Source organism: Acomys russatus, chromosome 4 (genome assembly GCF_903995435.1).
Source record: "Acomys russatus chromosome 4, mAcoRus1.1, whole genome shotgun sequence".
Classification (NCBI taxonomy): domain Eukaryota; kingdom Metazoa; phylum Chordata; class Mammalia; order Rodentia; family Muridae; genus Acomys; species Acomys russatus.
The window spans coordinates 367,990-385,669 of NC_067140.1; the positions used below are offsets into that span (position 1 = coordinate 367,990).

Consider the following 17,680-nt stretch of genomic DNA (forward strand, 5'->3'; position numbering starts at 1 on the left):
TTTACTTAGGTCTCAGGAAGCCTCTTTGATGGAGCCCTTTTGAGGTTTTGCAGGGGGCAAGGCTGACCAAGGTTCAGTTTGAAGAGCACACAGAAGCAAGCACCTCCCTTGCAGCTGGGTCTCCACTTTGTGGGCACGCCTCTGCTATGCAAGAGCAGCGGGGGTGGCGGTGGGGGTGCGGTGAGGGGGTATCAGCTTGCAGCAGCCGGAAACGCTCAGTTCCAAGGGGAGGGGCATTGCCTCTGCCCCTGCTTGAGAAGCCTTTAGTGAAGAGCTTCCTTGTTCCTGTTTTGTGTTCTTCCTGCTTCCGCAGCCTCTAGACTACAGCTTAGGAGTTAGCTTTGCAGTATGTGGCTGTGGCTTCTTGTGGCCCCTCCAGGAGGGTCCTCTTTAGGACAGCAGACTAGTGGATCAGAAATGTAAAACTGGTCTGCTCCCTCACTGCATCCTCTTTCCCTCTCCAGGATCTCCAGGAATGTTTCTCTCTCACACACACACACACACACACACACACACACACACACACACACACACACTCATGTACACATCTTGCCCTCTTCTTAGGTGGTGGGGACACAGCCTGCCATGCCTTAGGGTACAGCCTTGGGAAGGGCAGGGCCGACTGAGGTTTCTGCCACCCAGCTCTCTGTCCTCCTGAAGTCTCTTATCTCTTTTGTGTCCAGTCTCTAGCCTTGTTGCTCTCCTCCTGTTGGTTGTTCCCTGTGGTCTCTCCGCCGCCCTGCCCCCTCCCCCCGCTGTGACTGAGCAGAAGCCTCTGTGGATGACCTCAGGTCACTATTCAAGGTTATAGTTCTCACTCCCAGAAAGCCTCTGGAGCTTCAAGTTTTACACAGCTGGAAAATCCATTATTAGGTTTGCACTCAGCTTGGCCTGGTGTCCTGTTGCCTTTCACAGGGGCAGCTCTGAAGCCCAGGGATGTCGTGCTGTGTGATGCTTAAATAATGATTGTCAGATTGACAGGATCCAGAATTGGGTTTGTCTGTAAGGGAGTTTGTAGATTTGGTTAATAGAAGTCCCCCCACCCCCCCCCTACACACAGCTGTAGGAGACACATTCCATAGGCTGGGGTCCAGACTGAATATAAAGAGTTTTGCAATTTAAAAATAAGAAAATAAGATGTAGTTGGGTGTGATGGCACACGCCTTTAATCCCAGCACTTGGGAGGCAGAGGCAGGTGGATCGATGTGATTTTGAGGCCAGCCTGGACTACAAAGTGAGTCCAGGACAGACAACGTTACACAGGGAAACCCTGTCTCGGAGGGAAAAAAAAGTAATAAGGTACTAGATGCCAAATATTATGTTGTAAAGGAGTTTATTAAATGAGCATGTGGGGAGAAGAAAAGGGGGAAGGGGCACCCCAGAGAGAGACAGAGACAGGAAGAGTGAGAAGAAGAGAGGGAGGAAGAGTAAGGGGGAGTAAAAAGAGACCAGGAGGACGGTTTGTGCTTTTATATAGCCCTGAGCAGGGCCATGCCCCCGTGGCAAGTAAGCAATGACATCACAGGTAGGCCGACTGAAGCAGAACTCTAACAAAGAGAGTAGGAGCTGAACACCACATTTCTGTCTCTCTGGGTCCTGACTGCAAATGCACTGTAACTACCGCTAGCTTCCTCTCCCAATGAGAAAAGTCATTACCATGCTAATCAGTTTGCACCCCTGTGCATGCACTACCCTGCTCACGGGATGGATGGGTGTGCTGTCCTTCAGATTACCTGGGTCCTGGAGGACAAGCAGGCACCCACCCAGGGCAGATGGGCAGGAGCAGGGTCAGTGGCACCAGAGAGCTAGGAGACATCATCAAGCCTGGAGAGGAGATCTGGGTGGGTGAGGTGTGCGATTCTATTGTTGTGAGGTTGTTGGAGCAGTGTTCCCTGCTGCTGCAAATGGAGATGCTTTTGTGAAATTGCAAGGAAGCCTTGAGCCTGGTGAAGGCTCCAGCATTCATGGGATAGTGCTTCCCAGCAAGAATGAGCTACTTGACCCAAGTGCCAGGGCTGCCCAAGGGAACTGTGTCAGTGTGCTCTCTGTCCTTGAACCTTTAGCCCGAAGTGCAGTGAGTTCATCCTCTTACACTCTACTGAACTCATTGTCACCTGAAAGGCAGGGAGAAGACATGTGGCCCGGAGGAGAGGCTGGCATGTCTGGAATAAGAAGATGCATGCAGTTGCTCTTCCCCACCTCCCAGATATTAAATAGTAAATATGACATGATTGACTTTTTTTTCTTTTTTTTTACAAAGGAGGAAAAATCTTACTTTCAGTTAATTTTAAAGACATTCCTAGGGAGGACGGAGGGCACAGGCTGCTTTAAGGGGCTGCCTGCTGCAGCAAGGCAAATTTGCTTAAGCTTCCATACCATTGGTTCCTTACTTAGCTCTCACCACCTTGTTTAGGGAGTCTTATAGAGGTTTGAAATCAGCCACAAAAGCAATATTTACACCTTGATCACTTGCATGTGCTACAGGACTGTTTGTCCAAGAAAGCTAGATTTGGACACTTGCTAGCATGACAGGGTCACAGGAACTGTCCCTCTTTCTCCTAATAAAGTGCTTCACCAAGCTGCTCCAAGAAGTGGGGGAAGCGCCCAGCCTACATTTGGCTCTTGGAGTGTCAGCCATGTAGCCGTGTCTGCTGGAAAACTGTTTGCCAAAGGCTATTCTTTCTTTAGGTATCAAACTGCTGCGTTCTGTGGACACACAGGAAAGCCTCAAAAGACAATGACTCCTGGCTTGTACCTAGTCTCGGACTTTTTGTGGGAATTTAGCTTTTCTGTTTTGTCACATGGGCTTGTATAGAGTGACCAGGTGGCACAGGAGTCAGGCAAACCAGCAGTGGGACCTGAGAAACATCCTATGGTGGTTTGTTGTTGTTGTTAGTGGTGGTGGTGGTGGTGGTGGTGGTGGTGGTGTGTGTGTGTGTGTTTTATCACAGGGAAAAGTGAATGTTTTTAGAAAGTTAATAGCTACATCCTTTTTCACAGCTCACTAGGAACAAGACTGTCTGTGTGGTTTAGGAGCAGTAAACAAGTCTGCAGGCCAGGTCGACAATGTGTTTTGTCAGGCCCAGCTGTTTTTGCTGGCTTCTGTGCTGAGGTTCTACCGGATTACAGGGCTTCCAGCCTGTGGGAGTGTCCAGAGTGCTTACTGCTTTGACACTTGCCTCTTCTGAGATGTGTGAGCTGCGCTTTGTGCCTGGAAGGGAGAGAGCTTCTATTCCATAGATAAGGAGTGGACAAAGGGGGGAATCAGAAGCTAAGGAGAACAGAGTCTTTTTCAGGTCTGACTGGTTACTTCTATCCTGCTGGGGCATATTTTTGACTGACAGCCATCCGTTGGTCAGGGATGTGGGATGTGACCTGGATGTGTCTGGGACAACCCCAGGGGCAGAAGGTGCTGAGAATGATGTCATACTCTCCCTAACACTCCCCCCTCCCCAGGGCAGAAGGTGCTGAGAATGATGTCATACTTCTCCCTAACACTCCCCCCCCCCAGGGGCAGAAGGTGCTGAGAATGATGTCATACTCTCCCTAACACTCCTCCCTCCAGGGGCAGAAGGTGCTGAGAATGATGTCATACTCTCCCTAACACTCCTCCCTCCAGGCAGAAGGTGCTGAGAATGATGTCATACTCTCCCTAACACTCCCCCCTCCAGGGGCAGAAGGTGCTGAGAATGATGTCATACTCTCCCTAACACTCCCCCCTCCAGGGGCAGAAGGTGCTGAGAATGATGTCATACTCTCCCTGACACCCCCCCGCCAGGGGCAGAAGGTGCTAAGAATGATGTCATACTCTCCCTAACACTCCTCCCTCCCCAGGGGCAGAAGGTGCTGAGAATGATGTCATACTCTCCCTAACACTCCCCCCCCGCCAGGCAGAAGGTGCTGAGAATGATGTCATACTCTCCCTAACACTCCCTCCCCCCCCAGGGGCAGAAGGTGCTGAGAATGATGTCATACTCTCCCTAACACTCCCCCCCCCTCTTGATACAAAGAAAGGCTTCATTCGATTCCAAGGTGGTGGACTTAAACCTGCTCTTTTGCTAAGTTCCCCGTTTTCAAAAAGGTTTATTTTTAAATTCTGTGTATTGTGTGTCTCTGTGCATGTATGTGCATGTGGGTGGAGGTGCCCAGAGAGTCCAGAGGACTTGCATCTCCTCTGGAACTGCAGTCACAAGTGTGATAGCCCTGTGTGGGCACGGAGACCTGGCCTTTGGATCTGTATAGGAGCAGTGAGCCGTCTCCAGAACCTAACTTCCCTTTCGAAAAAGTTAGCTTCCCCTTCTCATTTTCTGCACTGGGGATGAAACTCAAGAGCTTCCACATGCTGAGCATTCAGCCCAGTCCTCTTTAAAACAGATGGATGGTTAAGAGCAGACTGGCTCAAGGGTAATGCAACAACATTAACAGGCCTGTGGGGGAAAACCATGGTCTTGGGGAACACTTTATACTAAAAAGAAAGGAAATTATTATGACACTAGGGCTTATGAGAAGAACTGGGTAAAGGCCAGGCATTTGGAGCTCACATCCGGCCTCAATTAATTTGGTCGAATAGCATTGAGAAAAAGCGACTTAATTTTCATGTGCCTCAGTTTCTTCGTATGGAGAGAGTTCAGAGCCCATAGATTGTTTGGCAGTTGAAGTTGAGGTCTTGAGTGTTGTCCCCCCACTTTACTCCCACCCCACAACACCTACCTACCCTACCCCCACTCTGAGAGACCTATCTGTTGACAGTACTATGTGCAGCCTGTGGCACTAAGAGGTGGTAGGACGTCTAAGAAGTAAAATCCAGCCTGGTCTACAAAGGGAGTCCAGGACAGCCAACGCTACACAGGGAAGCCCTGTCAAATAAAAAAGAAAAGAAAAGAAAAGAAAAGAAAAAGAAGTACAGTCTGAGGAAAGACTTTAGGTCATTGTGGCCATATTCTTAAAGGAGATTGTGGGAGTTTGGTGTGCCCCTCCCCCTTTCCTTTCCTTTCTCTTCCTGTCACCCTGAGGTGAGAAGACTTCACCACATATTCTCAGCATGATGGACTGTCTCCTCCACAGCTCCAAAGCAGTTGAAATAACCATGACACAGTGAATGAGTATAAAACTGCAAGCCCAAAACAAACCTTTTCTTTTCTTAAGGTGATTATCCCAGCTATTCTGGTCCGTGACAGGAAGCTAGCACAGATGCGCTTTCATCTGAAAGGTTTGGAACAATCTTGGGTACAGGTCACACTACAGGTGTTAGTGACACAGGAGGGAGAGGGGAGTTGGGTGAGGGAGCCAGCCACTTTAGGCTGAAGTGTTAAGAGGTGATGGAGGTGAAGATGGCATGGCTGGCCTAGGGAGAAGCCTTCCTGTGCTCACAGTGGAAAGCAAGCATGACTGGAGGAGGAGGGGTGGCACGTAGTGCGTAGCTGGTGGTTGTACAGATGGTATAGTGTGGGCCTGCCTTCCCCTAGGCTTCTTTTAACCCCAGGCCCCAGTGACAACAAGAGGTTAGCATCTGAGCTTGTGGCTGACCCTGTACCCTTCTCAGATCTGCGCCTGCTGTTGCACTGGCTGGTGGCCACAAAGCCGGCAGACCCCTCAGGTGAAACACCTCACTCAAGGCCTCCACACACGCTTGGGTCACATTTGCCCACAGCAGAGGATCAGATCCTGCGATGTACACAGGACAAATGGGCATTTTTATGTTCTCCCTCCTGGGAAAGAGACACATGAGGTGCCTGCCTCTGCTAAGGAGTCAACAGAGAATTAAGGGTGTAGGTCAGTGGTGGAGTGCTTGCCTAGCATGTGTGATGATCTGGCTTCCAGCCCCCAGAACAGTATAAAAATGTTTCTTTAAAAAAGTCTGTCTCAATAAACAAACTTAACTGTGTGTGTACTCAGTGATAGAGTGATTGCCTTACATGTTTGAGGTCCTGGATGTAATACCCAGTACAGGAAAAAAATAAATAAATAGAGGCATTTAAGCCAGGTGGTGGTAGCACATACCTTTAATCCCAGCACTCAGGAGGCAGAGACAGTTTCTCTGTGAGTTTGAGACCAGTCTGGTCTACAAAGGACAGCCAGGGCTATTATACAGAGAAACCCTGTCTCAAAAAGAAGAAGAAGAAGAAGAAGAAGAAGAAGAAGGAGGAGGAGGAGAAGGAGAAGGAGAAGGAGGAGGAGAAGGAGAAGGAGAAGGAAGAAGAAAGAAGAAGAAAGAAGAAAGAAAAAAGAAAAAAGTTATGTAAAAAAGGCAGTTAAGGAGCTGTCTATATTCACTCTTTTCCCACCTCTTAGGCCATCTTCTGTAATTATGATAGTTGCCATCTACAGGGCACCTTTAAAGATGCCTGTGACATCATAGCTGGGGCCTGCAGTCTCCTTAGTGGTGCAGTCTTTTTTAAACTCATTTTATTCCAAAGTGTGGGAACCTAATAAAATCTTATTACATTAGCTTCTTTTGGGTAGATATGCCTACTCATGGCAGATGGGGCAAAGCAACAGTTCTATCCCCGGGTAGCACGCCAAAACAGTAAGTTTATCAGACTTACAGAAGCATGAGAGAGGGATTAGTTACAGGAGCAGAGGTGACACAACCCCCGCCCCCCGCAACAATTTCATGACTGAGAAGTGCCCCTCCTGCATACATGACTGCATTCCAAGCTCCATACTTCCAGGGCCCCGATATCACAAGCAGCTAGGGCAAAATTGCAAACAGCTGGGAGAGGGGGATGGTACGGGAGGGACTGGCTGGAGGGGCCAGGAAGGGTCTAACGTCACCCATTCTATGAGAAGCAGCAGGGCTATGTCTAGCGGAGGCTGGTATTCCCAGCTGCTCCAGTTAGCAGGATAGTGGCTGCTGTGCCCAGAGGACATTGTTGCACAACAGCTCCTCATCTTTGCTCAGACACTATAGGGTGTCCAGGGAGACAGCCCTCTGAGGGATGAAGGCTGAGGTCAGTGCCTTCACCAGAGTGTAGCACACCCCAAGGCAAGTGCTTCTGTTTTCTCAGAGAATGTAGAAACTATAGCTGGAGCGGCCCAGGCTGACTCAATGTCTTGGTATCAACTCCCAGCCAGCTATTGTCTCATGAGATCTCCTGATGGTGTCTTGGGCTTTTCACTGGCAAACAGCAGCATTGGGAGTTTCCATGTTGATGTGGGACTCTTAATATTTTCTCTTGCTTTTCCTTTTTTTTTTTGGAGTGGGAGTTCGAGATGGGTTTTTCTGTGTAACAGCCCTGGCTGTCCTGGAATAGACCAAGCTGGCCTTGAACTCACAGAGATCCACCTGCTTCTGCCTCCCGACTGCTGAGATTAAAGACGGGCATATGTCACCATGCCGAGATGACTCAATATTGTCATCAAAGCTCTTTGGTAGGTCGGGGGTTGTGGCGCACGCCTTTAATCCCAGTACTCAGGAGGCAGAGGTAGGAAGATCTCTGTGAGTTCAAGGCCAGGCTGGTCTACAAAGTGAGTCCAGGACAGCCAAGGCTACACAGAGAAACCCTGTCTTGGAAAAAAACAAAAAACAAAAAGCAAAAGCAAAAGCTCTTTGGTAAAGGTCATGGTCATAGCATCACATGATGGCACACTCGGTTTATGAACCCATCCAGCCCATTTCTGTGGCTTGTGAGCAGCCGAGTGAGCGAATTTCATCCCCCTGACATCAGGCTTCATGGTTCAGTGACTGCTCCCCTGGGCTGGCTCTTCAAGTCGGGGTGCAGGACCTGCTGTGCCTTCTGCATCACTATCACCACACCTCTTCTTTTCTCCTGTGCACCGAAGGGAGCACTAAGTTCTAGAAGTTGTAGCAGAGTCCTTCTGCGTCTGCTTAGGTCGTGGAACTGGCCCTCCATGGCTCAGAAGGGAGAGAGATCATGCCAGCCAGTGTGGATCATTGCCCTGGGCCTGTATTGTTCTCGTTTTATCTGCACCTGCTGTGTTCATCCATTTAATAAATATTTGCTGAGTATGTTTTATGACCTAGCCTTATTATAAGTTATAAATGCCGAGCATAAAGCAATGAGTAAGACTCAAAGCTATGTCTAACCAGACCTTGTACTCTAGTGGGTCAGATAGATACTAAAGAGCATGAGATTTTCTTTCTTTCTTTCTTTCTTTCTTTCTGTTCTTCTTCTTTTTCTTTTTCTTTTTTTTTTTTTTTTTTTTTTTTTTTTTTGGTTTTTCAAGACAGGGTTTCTCTGTATTAGCCCTGGCTGTCCTGAAACTTGCTCTGTAGACCAGGATGGCCTCAAACTCAGGGAGATCCACCTACCTCTGCCTCCCAAGTACTGGGATTAAAGGTGTGCACCACCACCACCCAACTGAGTGTGAGATTTTCAGCTAGTGTTTATTTCATAGACATGGAAGGCCAGAGTCAGTGTAGGAAATGGACAACCCATTCCTTCTTAATTTATTGTTTCTGAAACACAACACCTGCACCAATCAGTATCTTTCTTCATTGGGCTAGCATCACGGAATGACTAGGAGACTCAGTCATAATAAAAACAAAACAAAATAACAACAACCACAACAGATTTGAGATGGTCATGGTGGCACACACCTGTAATTCTAACACACATGAGGTGAGGCAGGAGGTGGCAAGTTCCAGGCCATCCTAGGCAATTTGGAGAGTTTCAAGTTAGCCTGGTCTATGAGGTCTTATCTCAAAGCAACAACAAAGCAATAGCAGCAGCAGCAGCGATAACAACAATGCCCTATGTTAATCGAAACAAAAGTGAATAATACAGCTTCTTTCTCTCCTCCTCTGAACTCTCTTTCTAGCCATTTCCTGTTTTGGGGGTGGAGGGTGCACTTATATTGTGTGACTTTAGGCAAGTGTCAGATTGATTACAGAACATGTACTGGGGTTGTGTCTGCTATAGGAAGGTCTTGCTTTACGAACAGGCTGCAGTCCCTCTTTATTTAAACGGTTGCCTCAAGGCTGCAGAGAGAGGCAGGGTTTCAACACCACTGGTCAGCCAGCACAGCACTCTAGACAGCATCTCTCTCAGCACTGGCCACAGCATAAGCTCTAGAGCTGTGAAAACAGAGCTGATGGGAAGGGCCCTGTTTATGCATGCATTACGGATCACAGCTGCTTTTTTTTTTTTTTTTTTTTTTTTTAGCACTGGGCAGGCTTCTCAATGGAGTGGGGCTGTTTCTGGGCCCTAGTCTGTGGCTTTTGTTAACTTAGGGGAAGGGTAGGCAGAATACCACTGAATGCCACCTTTGTCCTCTTTACAGCTTCAGGGAGAAAAGATGGAATCCCCTCAAGGGGCACCGGACTGAGCTGGGCATGAGTGGCTAGCAGCTGGGCCAATCACTGGATGGGCATCAGGCTCCTTTGTGCTCCTTTGCGGGATGGCTTCGGAAGAAACAAAGGGCTCCTTGAGCACTGCCTGAGATGGCGGCTGCATTTTCATTCTGCTGTGGTTTCCCAGGGGCCTCTTGCTGAGCTTCGCCTTTCTTAAAGCCCTGTAGACAGGGAGCTATGTTTTTCAGTTGCTTTGAGGGAACTGAAGCAGGCTCCTGCCTTGGGCCTGCTTGCAGGCCTGGTTCGGCCCCATTTGGTGCAACTCGGAGGGCAGGAATGTGGCCGGTGGTGGCCTCCCTTCTTTCTGAGTTAGTTCTTTTTTATTGTAAATAATTAACTAATATAAAAAATGTACAGAAAAGAGGGGAAACGACTGGGCATCCATTTGCCATGTCCAAGGCTAACACGATAAGGTGTTCAAATAGCCTTGATGGGCACCACAAGGTCACTTCTGTCCCCCTCTGCAATGGGGCAGCTTTCCGATCCTATACTCCTGGTTTTCTTGGAGTTCAGTATCATGGGCTATGATTAATCAAGGACTCTGATGATGAAAGAATCCCGAGTTAACTCTGAACCACCCCAACTTGCTGCCTTCTGATTGGCTGGCTAAATGTGGTGACCTGCTGAAGGACTCTTACACCATGTGGATGCAGGTGTGTGTGTGTGTGTGTGTGTGTGTGTGTGTGTGTGTGTGTGTGCACGCTGCCAACCTGTCGTCTGTGCCCTGTCAGTGCCTAGCATAGATCTCTGCCTGTCAGCTCTGCCCAGGGGGTTACAGCCAGGGTAGCCATCTTTGTCTTTCTCTTCCCAGTCACTACAGCTTCGCCAAGTTGGCACCTGTCCCCCCAAGCTCTGAGTCCCTGACAGGACTTAGACAGGCAGCTTCCTTTTCTCTTGCCAGAAGAACCTGCTTCTTTTATTTTTGAAGCCAACGTGACCTTGGGAATATGACCTCTCAGATATCGAAAAGGCTGTGAGGACAGTCTTAGCAATATGGCCCAGCATGTACAAATGTTGAAAACATTTCGGTCTGGCCAAGCTGCCAATTCCTTCCCCTGCTGTCCTTCTGCACTGGGCTGGGAGACAGTGCCTGCAGTCTGTGACTTGTCCCACTGTGCACTGCGCTGCGCTGTGCTGTGTGGTTCCTCCCTGCCCTAATGGCCTTCTCTTCTCTATGCTGCAGGGAGCTTCTGGAGACCACATGCCGCCTGGCTAACACGTTGAAGAGGCATGGAGTGCACCGAGGGGACCGTGTGGCCATCTATATGCCTGTGTCCCCGATGGCCGTGGCGGCAATGCTGGCCTGTGCCAGGATTGGAGCCATCCACACAGTGGTGTTTGCTGGCTTTAGTGCAGAGTCCTTGGCCGGGAGGATCAATGATGGTGAGCATGGATGCCCACGGGAGGAGCTCAGGAGTGCCCAGACCTTGTGCTCTCAGCAGAGACTAGTGGAGCTAGCCATTAGGAAGAAGTTGCACAGACTAATGGCGGGTGCCCCCAGGACAGGGCTGTGGTGAATAAATAGGCCTAGAGCTGAGTATGTCAGGTGGAGATAGCCAAACAAAGCAGGGAGGGGAGTTCCAGAACCATGGTGGGGAGACTGCATCTGCGTGGGGCCCAGAAGGCCTTGCAGGGTCACACTGCACGTCTTGATAAGGCCACAGTGGTTTGGGAGGCTTGCGGTGATGAAAGGTACTGAAGTTCAACAGCACTGGCAATGGTGGGGAACACCTGTCTCCAGAAGTCTGGAGGAGGTGAGGGGCATGTGGTTTATTGGTAAGACTTTCAGACCCACTGGCCATAGTGGTGCTCTAGGGTGCAAAAGCAGGTGTATATTTGTAATTTTGATGCTAGCCTGGTCTATATAGTGCATTCCAGGACATCCAGGTTACACAGTGAGACCTTGTTTTTAAAACCAGACGTTCAGACTGAAGGTGGGTCTGAGTCTCCTAAGAAGAGCAGCCGGAGTGTGTCCTTGTTTTCAGTGTTGGAAGAGGGCTGGCTGGCTGGCTGGCTAGCTGGATGGATGGATGGTAGCCCATTGTCTATACAGCTTGAGCCCTCTGTTTTCTATATACAGACCCTGGGCAGGCTCCTCAAGGAAGCTCTTGAAGCCACTAAGAGTCTGTCTTGTTTTTTCCGTAGTATCCTTGTAGTTGCTCATTTTGAAAGAAGTACAGTTGTTGCTGTTAATTTAAAAGTGTGGCCTAATAGGGCTGGAGAGATGGCTCAGAGGCTAAGAGCACTGACTGCTCTTCTAGAGGTCCTGAGTTCAACTCCCAGCAACCACATGGTGGCTCACAACCATCTATAATGATATTTGATGCCCTCTTCTGGCCTGCAGGTGTACAAGCAGAGAGACCACTATATACATAATAATTAATAGATAAATAACTCCAAAAAATGGGAAAAGTATGGTCTAATAAATGTTTATTATTAGGCTTAGAATTATTATGGCAGTATTATTTAACCTGCTTTCTCAATCAATAAAGACACAAACATTTGATATATTTTAGAATAGCCTTATTACTTAGGGCATGGCACATATTAAGCCTTAAACTACTTTCTATTATACCTTAACTTCCATCCCACGCCATCTGCTTCTGATAATTTGTTTGGGCTACCTCCCATCCTTAATCTGAAATACTTGCTAAGGTTGTTCATCTAGGTCATTTCTTTCATGTGGAACTTCAACTTCTTCCTCTTGGCCCACATGACTCCTCTCCATCCCACGGCGATCTTCTTCCTTCTCCTCCTCTGGTACCTGTCTGCTTCTCCTTCCCAAGATCCTTCTCTCCCAAAGCCCGGGAACCTTGGCCATACCTCCCCATTCTGCCCTGCCCAGGTTTAGGCCTTTTAATCAACCAATCAGGAATAATTTCTTAGGCAAGGTTAAACAGCAATACTTGGGGTTCCTGACAGTTTGCTCGTAAACAGTAAGAATTCCTGGGTGCCGGGCAATTAACAATTACAAAGCACCAGACCATACTCCAACATACAATGAAAAGTGTGTGTGTGTGTGTGTGTGTGTGTGTGTGTGTGTGTGTGTGCTCGTGCACACGCTTGTATGCGGGGGTGCTCACCCAAGGGCCTTGTGTATGATGGATCAATATACTCTGCTCCTTGGGTTGTGAAACAGTGTTCTCACTGGCCTTGAAGTGTACTGGCCTTGGTCTCTTGGGGCTGGGATTACAGGTGAACACCATCTTGCCCACCAAATGCAACAGAAATTTTTGTCTTATTTTTATATCCTGTAAGTTTATTGATTGTTTAGTACCCTCTGCAGTTTTAAAATTGATTTCATAGGATTTCCTACCTACAGTACCATGCCTTCTGTGGGTAGAGACAGTGTTACTTCTTCCTTTCCACTCTGGATGACTTAATTTCCTTGGCTAATAGCTGTGGTTTGAAGTCCTGTGACCATACTGACTTGGTGAGCTAGCATGCTTATCTTTGTCCTGATCTCAAGGGGGGTAGTTAGCTGTTTTCCATCTGAGCATGAGGTCGGCTACGGTATTGCACAGCTGCCCTTCATCATGTTGAGGATGGTTCACCTGATTCCCCCTTTGCTGTTTCGTGTTTCTAGCATGGAAAGTGTTGGACCTGTCAAACAAATGCTTTCCCTTCATTTGTTGAAACATAGGCTTTTCCTTTATGCTGTTACTATGGCTGGTAAGTGGGAACGCTGGGGTTTTGCACAGGAGATGACGCTGTCAGCAGCTCCCTCCTGTCCTGCGGGTGTGGCCATGGTGAGCATGTGTCTGCTAAGACTCTCTGAGATGAGGAATCTTATCTGGCCCAAACTGGCTGAATGATATGGTTATTTGGCAGCTGGGTGCTGGGGAAGCTCTTGGAACCCAAAGACCCATGACTGAACAGTATGGGAGTGCAGAGGTTGGCTGGTTATGGGGCTCGTAGGGCCCCTCCTGCAACTATTCCTCAGAATTGTCCAGTAAGAAGAACCCGTGTATTCAGTCATCCTGGGAAGTACGATTGATGGTGGGCTGTTGGGCTGGGAAGAGGAGCCCAAACGGGGCTCTAGAGTGTCCTCAAGGGAGAAAACGGACAGCAAAGTACGACCCATGCACCAGGGTAACCATGTGATTGCTCACTTACACACTGTCTCCTGAGAGCTGCTGGTTGGGGTCCTGGGTAAGGGATAGGACCTTGGTACAAACTAAGGTGCTGGTGCGTTAGTTGTATTTGTATCACTATGACCAAATGTCTCATGAAAACTCCTTAAGAGAGAAAGGATTTATTTTGGGTTAGGGTTTCAGAGGTTTCAGTCCATTTTGCTTGGCTCTGCTTATTCTGTGACCAGAGTGAGGGAGGATTATCACAGCGATGGGACCACCACATAGAGGCTGCTCACCTCATAGGAGACAGAAAGCAGAGAGAGAGAGAGAGAGAGAGAGAGAGAGAGAGAGAGAGAGAGAGAGAGAGAAAGAGAGAGAGAGAGAGAGAGACTGTGTGTGTGTTATTGAGTGTGTATGCATGTATGTATGTTTGTAAGTGTGTATGTTAGTGCATGTGAATGAGTGTGACATATGTGAGTGTGTATTAGTGTGTGTGTGTGTTATTGAGTGTGTGTGTTATTGTATGTGCATGCATGTGTGAATGCATGTATGTATGTGTGAGTGTGTGTATTAATGCATGTGAGTAAGTGTGTGTATGTGTGTGTGAGGTATGAGTGTGTGTTAGTGAGTGTGTGTATGTGTGAGTGTATGTGTTGTGTAACTATGCGTGTGTGTGTGTGTGTAGGAGCCTTCAACAGCATGCCCCAAGTAACTCAGTTACTGTAGGCAGGATCCACCTCCTAAAGTTTCCAGAACTCTCAAAATATCACCACCAGCTTGGGAACCTGTGGGAGACACTTCAAACTCACACCATAGCACTCAGGGGTGTGAGAAGCCTCACTGTGGAGTATTTACTCCAGACCTTACATAGGGCCAGACAGGAGTGAGGCCGCAGATGGGATTCTGCTGAGGGATCCCCTTGAGGTAGTGTGAAGAGTCCCATCAGTACCACAGTGCCTCTCACACTCTGCCCTGGGCCTTGACGGCTTGCCTGTGGAGGTGTGGACGTCCAGGGAGAATCTTGAGCAAAGCCTGCCTGGGCCCTTGAAGAGCAAGGATGTGACAGGGGTATGCTCCTGTGGAGGCAAGGCTAGGCCACACGGAGATGGTGGTTTTACTCTCTGGACAGCAAAGGGCTGTGGCTTACAGAAGTCACTGGCAGGGCCGACTAGGTGGAAGCCTCGGGACTTGGTCTTTATCCTTAGGTGTTTCTCTGCGAAGGTGGGTACAACAGGCGATGTGACAATCCCTCACTTGGGCACAGCTTCTGGGCCAGGAGAGAGGATAAAGCCTGGTTGGGAAACTGTCATTAAGCTGTCAACAGTTTAGTCTCAAGGTGATTTGCTTCTGGCTCCCCTGTCCATCCTCAGGGTTGGGGGAAAGATGAGGCACTTCTATGTGAGACCCTCAGCTTCCACAGTAAGCAGACTCTTACATTTCCTGTTGTTGTTGCATGTGTGTGTGTGTTTTTACAGTGAGACTTATTATTTTTTAATTATGTATACAATGTTCTGTCTGCATGTACAGAGGGCACCAGATTTCATTACAGATGGTTGTGAGCCACCATGTGGTTGCTGGGAATTGAACTCAGGACCTTTGGAAGAGCAGCCAGTGCTCTTACCCTCTGAGCCATCTCTCCAGCCCCCTGTTGGTCCTTTTACCTGACTGACTTCCTCTGCCACACTCTTAGGCCTGAAACATACAGCTATAAGTCAAGTCAGGCTGGGAGGGTCTACACTGATCAGATATGTCTGTGCTGTATCCCTAAGCCAAGTGCAAGGTCGTTATCACCTTCAACCAAGGACTCCGGGGAGGGCGTGTGGTGGAGCTGAAGAAAATAGTGGATGAAGCTGTGAAGACCTGCCCGACAGTCCAGCATGTCCTGGTGGCTCACAGGACGGACACCAAGGTTCACATGGGGAATCTGGACATCCCCCTCGAGCAGGTAGGTTTACCTCGTGGTATGGTGCAGTGTGAGGAGCTGTTATCTAGTTCACCTGGTCTGAGAATTGTTAGGGTCTCAGTTTGGGTTTCCTAGGGGTGCCCCTCACCTCCTCTTCCTCTAACCCATGGTGGGAATGGAGCCCAGAGTTTTGCCATACACTACCAGCCTCAGTGTGTGTGTGTGTGTGTGTTTACATTTGAAATTGACAGAGAACGTAACTTTGAGAGTCCTGACTTCAGCTAAGGAGATGGTACTCTCCAAGGGCCTAAAGGAGGGAAGTGGGTAACTGCCTTGACCTGGTGATGTGCTTCTGTCCCTTCCAGGAGATGGCCAATGCGGCCCCCGTGTGTGACCCTGAGAGCATGAGCAGCGAAGACATGCTCTTCATGCTTTATACCTCCGGGAGCACCGGGTCGCCCAAGGGACTCGTTCACACGCAAGCGGGCTATCTACTGTATGCTGCCATGACGCACAAGGTAGGAACCCAGGGGGCAAGCGTGAAGGATGGCTCCCGCTGTGCCTCTGGCAGATTCTGGGTCGAGCAAAGAGGGACCACAGCGATGTTCGCTCGAGCAGGCTGCAGTGAATTACGGTGCAGTAGAGCAGGTGTGTGCAAGAGAAGTGAGAGAGAGCTGGGGTGCATCTGAGCCTGTGTGGCACAGCAGCCCCTCTGCCCTGCTCCAGCTCCCTCTGTGGAGGTGTAGAGCTAGAGCCCCTACCGGCTTCCTTTCATTTCTGACTTCATGGGCTCCCTATGCACAATATCTTACAACTGCATTGTAAACGGAAAGGATATAAACAGCGGGAAGTAACCAGGGCTGTGGCGGTGGGGCACATGCTCAGTGTGTACATACCCTGGCGGCGCATGCTCAGTGTGTACAAGGCCCTGTCTTCCATCTCCAAGACTGCAGGAAAACAAATAAACCCAAGCCACACCTAAACCTGTCTTGGTATAAAGATGAATAATTCACTATTATATATTAAGATACTTATTTTCTCCCACTCAGAAGTTCATAGTTCATCCTTTCTTTCTGATTTTTACTTTTTTGTTTGCTTGAGGCTTTTTCACTTTGTTTTTATTTCATTTAAATTTTTTCCTACAACATAATTTGACCACATTTTTCCTCTCCCCCAATTCCTCCCAGATCTACCCCACCTCCCTAACCAAACAACTTTATGTTCTCTTTCTCTTTTTAATAAAAACCAACCTCCAAATCAGGAAACACACAAAAAAACCCTCACAAAACCAAAATCAAAACAAACAAGTGTAAGACCAATAAGACACACACACACAAACACACACACACACACACACATACACACACACACACACACACACACACACACACACACACACATAAAGTAAAAACAAAACCAAAAATACCACTGAGTCTATATTATATTTGTCAGCTATGCCTGGGCCTAGGGTCTGCTCTGGAGTTGATGTTTCCAGTTACACTCCATTGGAAAAACTGATTTTCCCTTTGCCAGTGAGTGGCAATTACAGATAACTTCTTTGTTAGGGCTGAGAGACCCTGTGGTGGTTTGAATAGGAACGTACCCTGTAGACTCATGTATTTGAATACTTAGTCCATCGGGAGTGCCAGTATTAGGAGGTATGGCCTTGTTGGAGGAAGTGTGTCACCAGCGGGTGGGCTTTCAGGTCTCAGAAGCTCAAGCCAGGCCTCTTCCTGCTGCAGATCCCTCGTCAGCACTGCGTCTGCCTGCACACCACCATGCTTCCTCCATGATGAGGAAGGACTGAACCTCTGAACCCTGAACTCTAAACCAGCCCCAATTAAACCTTTTCCTTTATAAGAGTTGCCATGGCCATGGTGTGTCTTCACAGCAATAAAACCTCAATTAAGACAGACTTTGTGTCTACTTCCCTCCCAGTGCTGGGACAGCCTGTCTTGAGCCTGTACAGGTCTTGTGCATGCTGCCACAATCTCTGTGAGTTCATATGAGCATCAGTCTTGTGCCTGAAGACACTGTTTCCTTTGGAGTCATCCATCCCATATGGCTATTGCGATTTTTGTTTTGTTTTTTGAGATAGAATCTTACTCTGTAGCCCAAACTGACCTCAAACTTGTGACATCTTTCTGCTTCAGTTTCTCAAGAGCTGGGATTACAGGCGTGTATCATCAACCTTGGCTCCCCATTGACCCTGAAAAGGAAAGAAAAAAGCCGGGCGTGGTGGCACACGCCTTAATCCCAGCACTCGGGAGACAGAGGCAGGTGGATCTCTTGAGTTCGAGGTCAGCCTGGTCTACAAAATGAGGTGCAGGACAGCCAGGGCTACACAGAGAAACTCTGCCTCAAAAAACCAAAAAAGAAAAGAAGAAA

The 17,680-nt window shown here is 48.5% G+C and overlaps 1 protein-coding gene across 1 annotated transcript in view; it reads left to right on the forward strand.

Moving 5' to 3' along the window:
• The window catches only part of Acss1 (acyl-CoA synthetase short chain family member 1), a 50,358-nt gene that overhangs the window by 16,479 nt on the left and 16,199 nt on the right, over nt 1–17,680 (forward strand). The window contains exons 3-5 of the mRNA XM_051143441.1: nt 10,497–10,696; nt 15,159–15,334; nt 15,658–15,810. Coding sequence (XP_050999398.1) covers nt 10,497–10,696; nt 15,159–15,334; nt 15,658–15,810 — 529 coding nt within the window. The remainder of the gene's footprint in view (nt 1–10,496; nt 10,697–15,158; nt 15,335–15,657; nt 15,811–17,680) is intronic.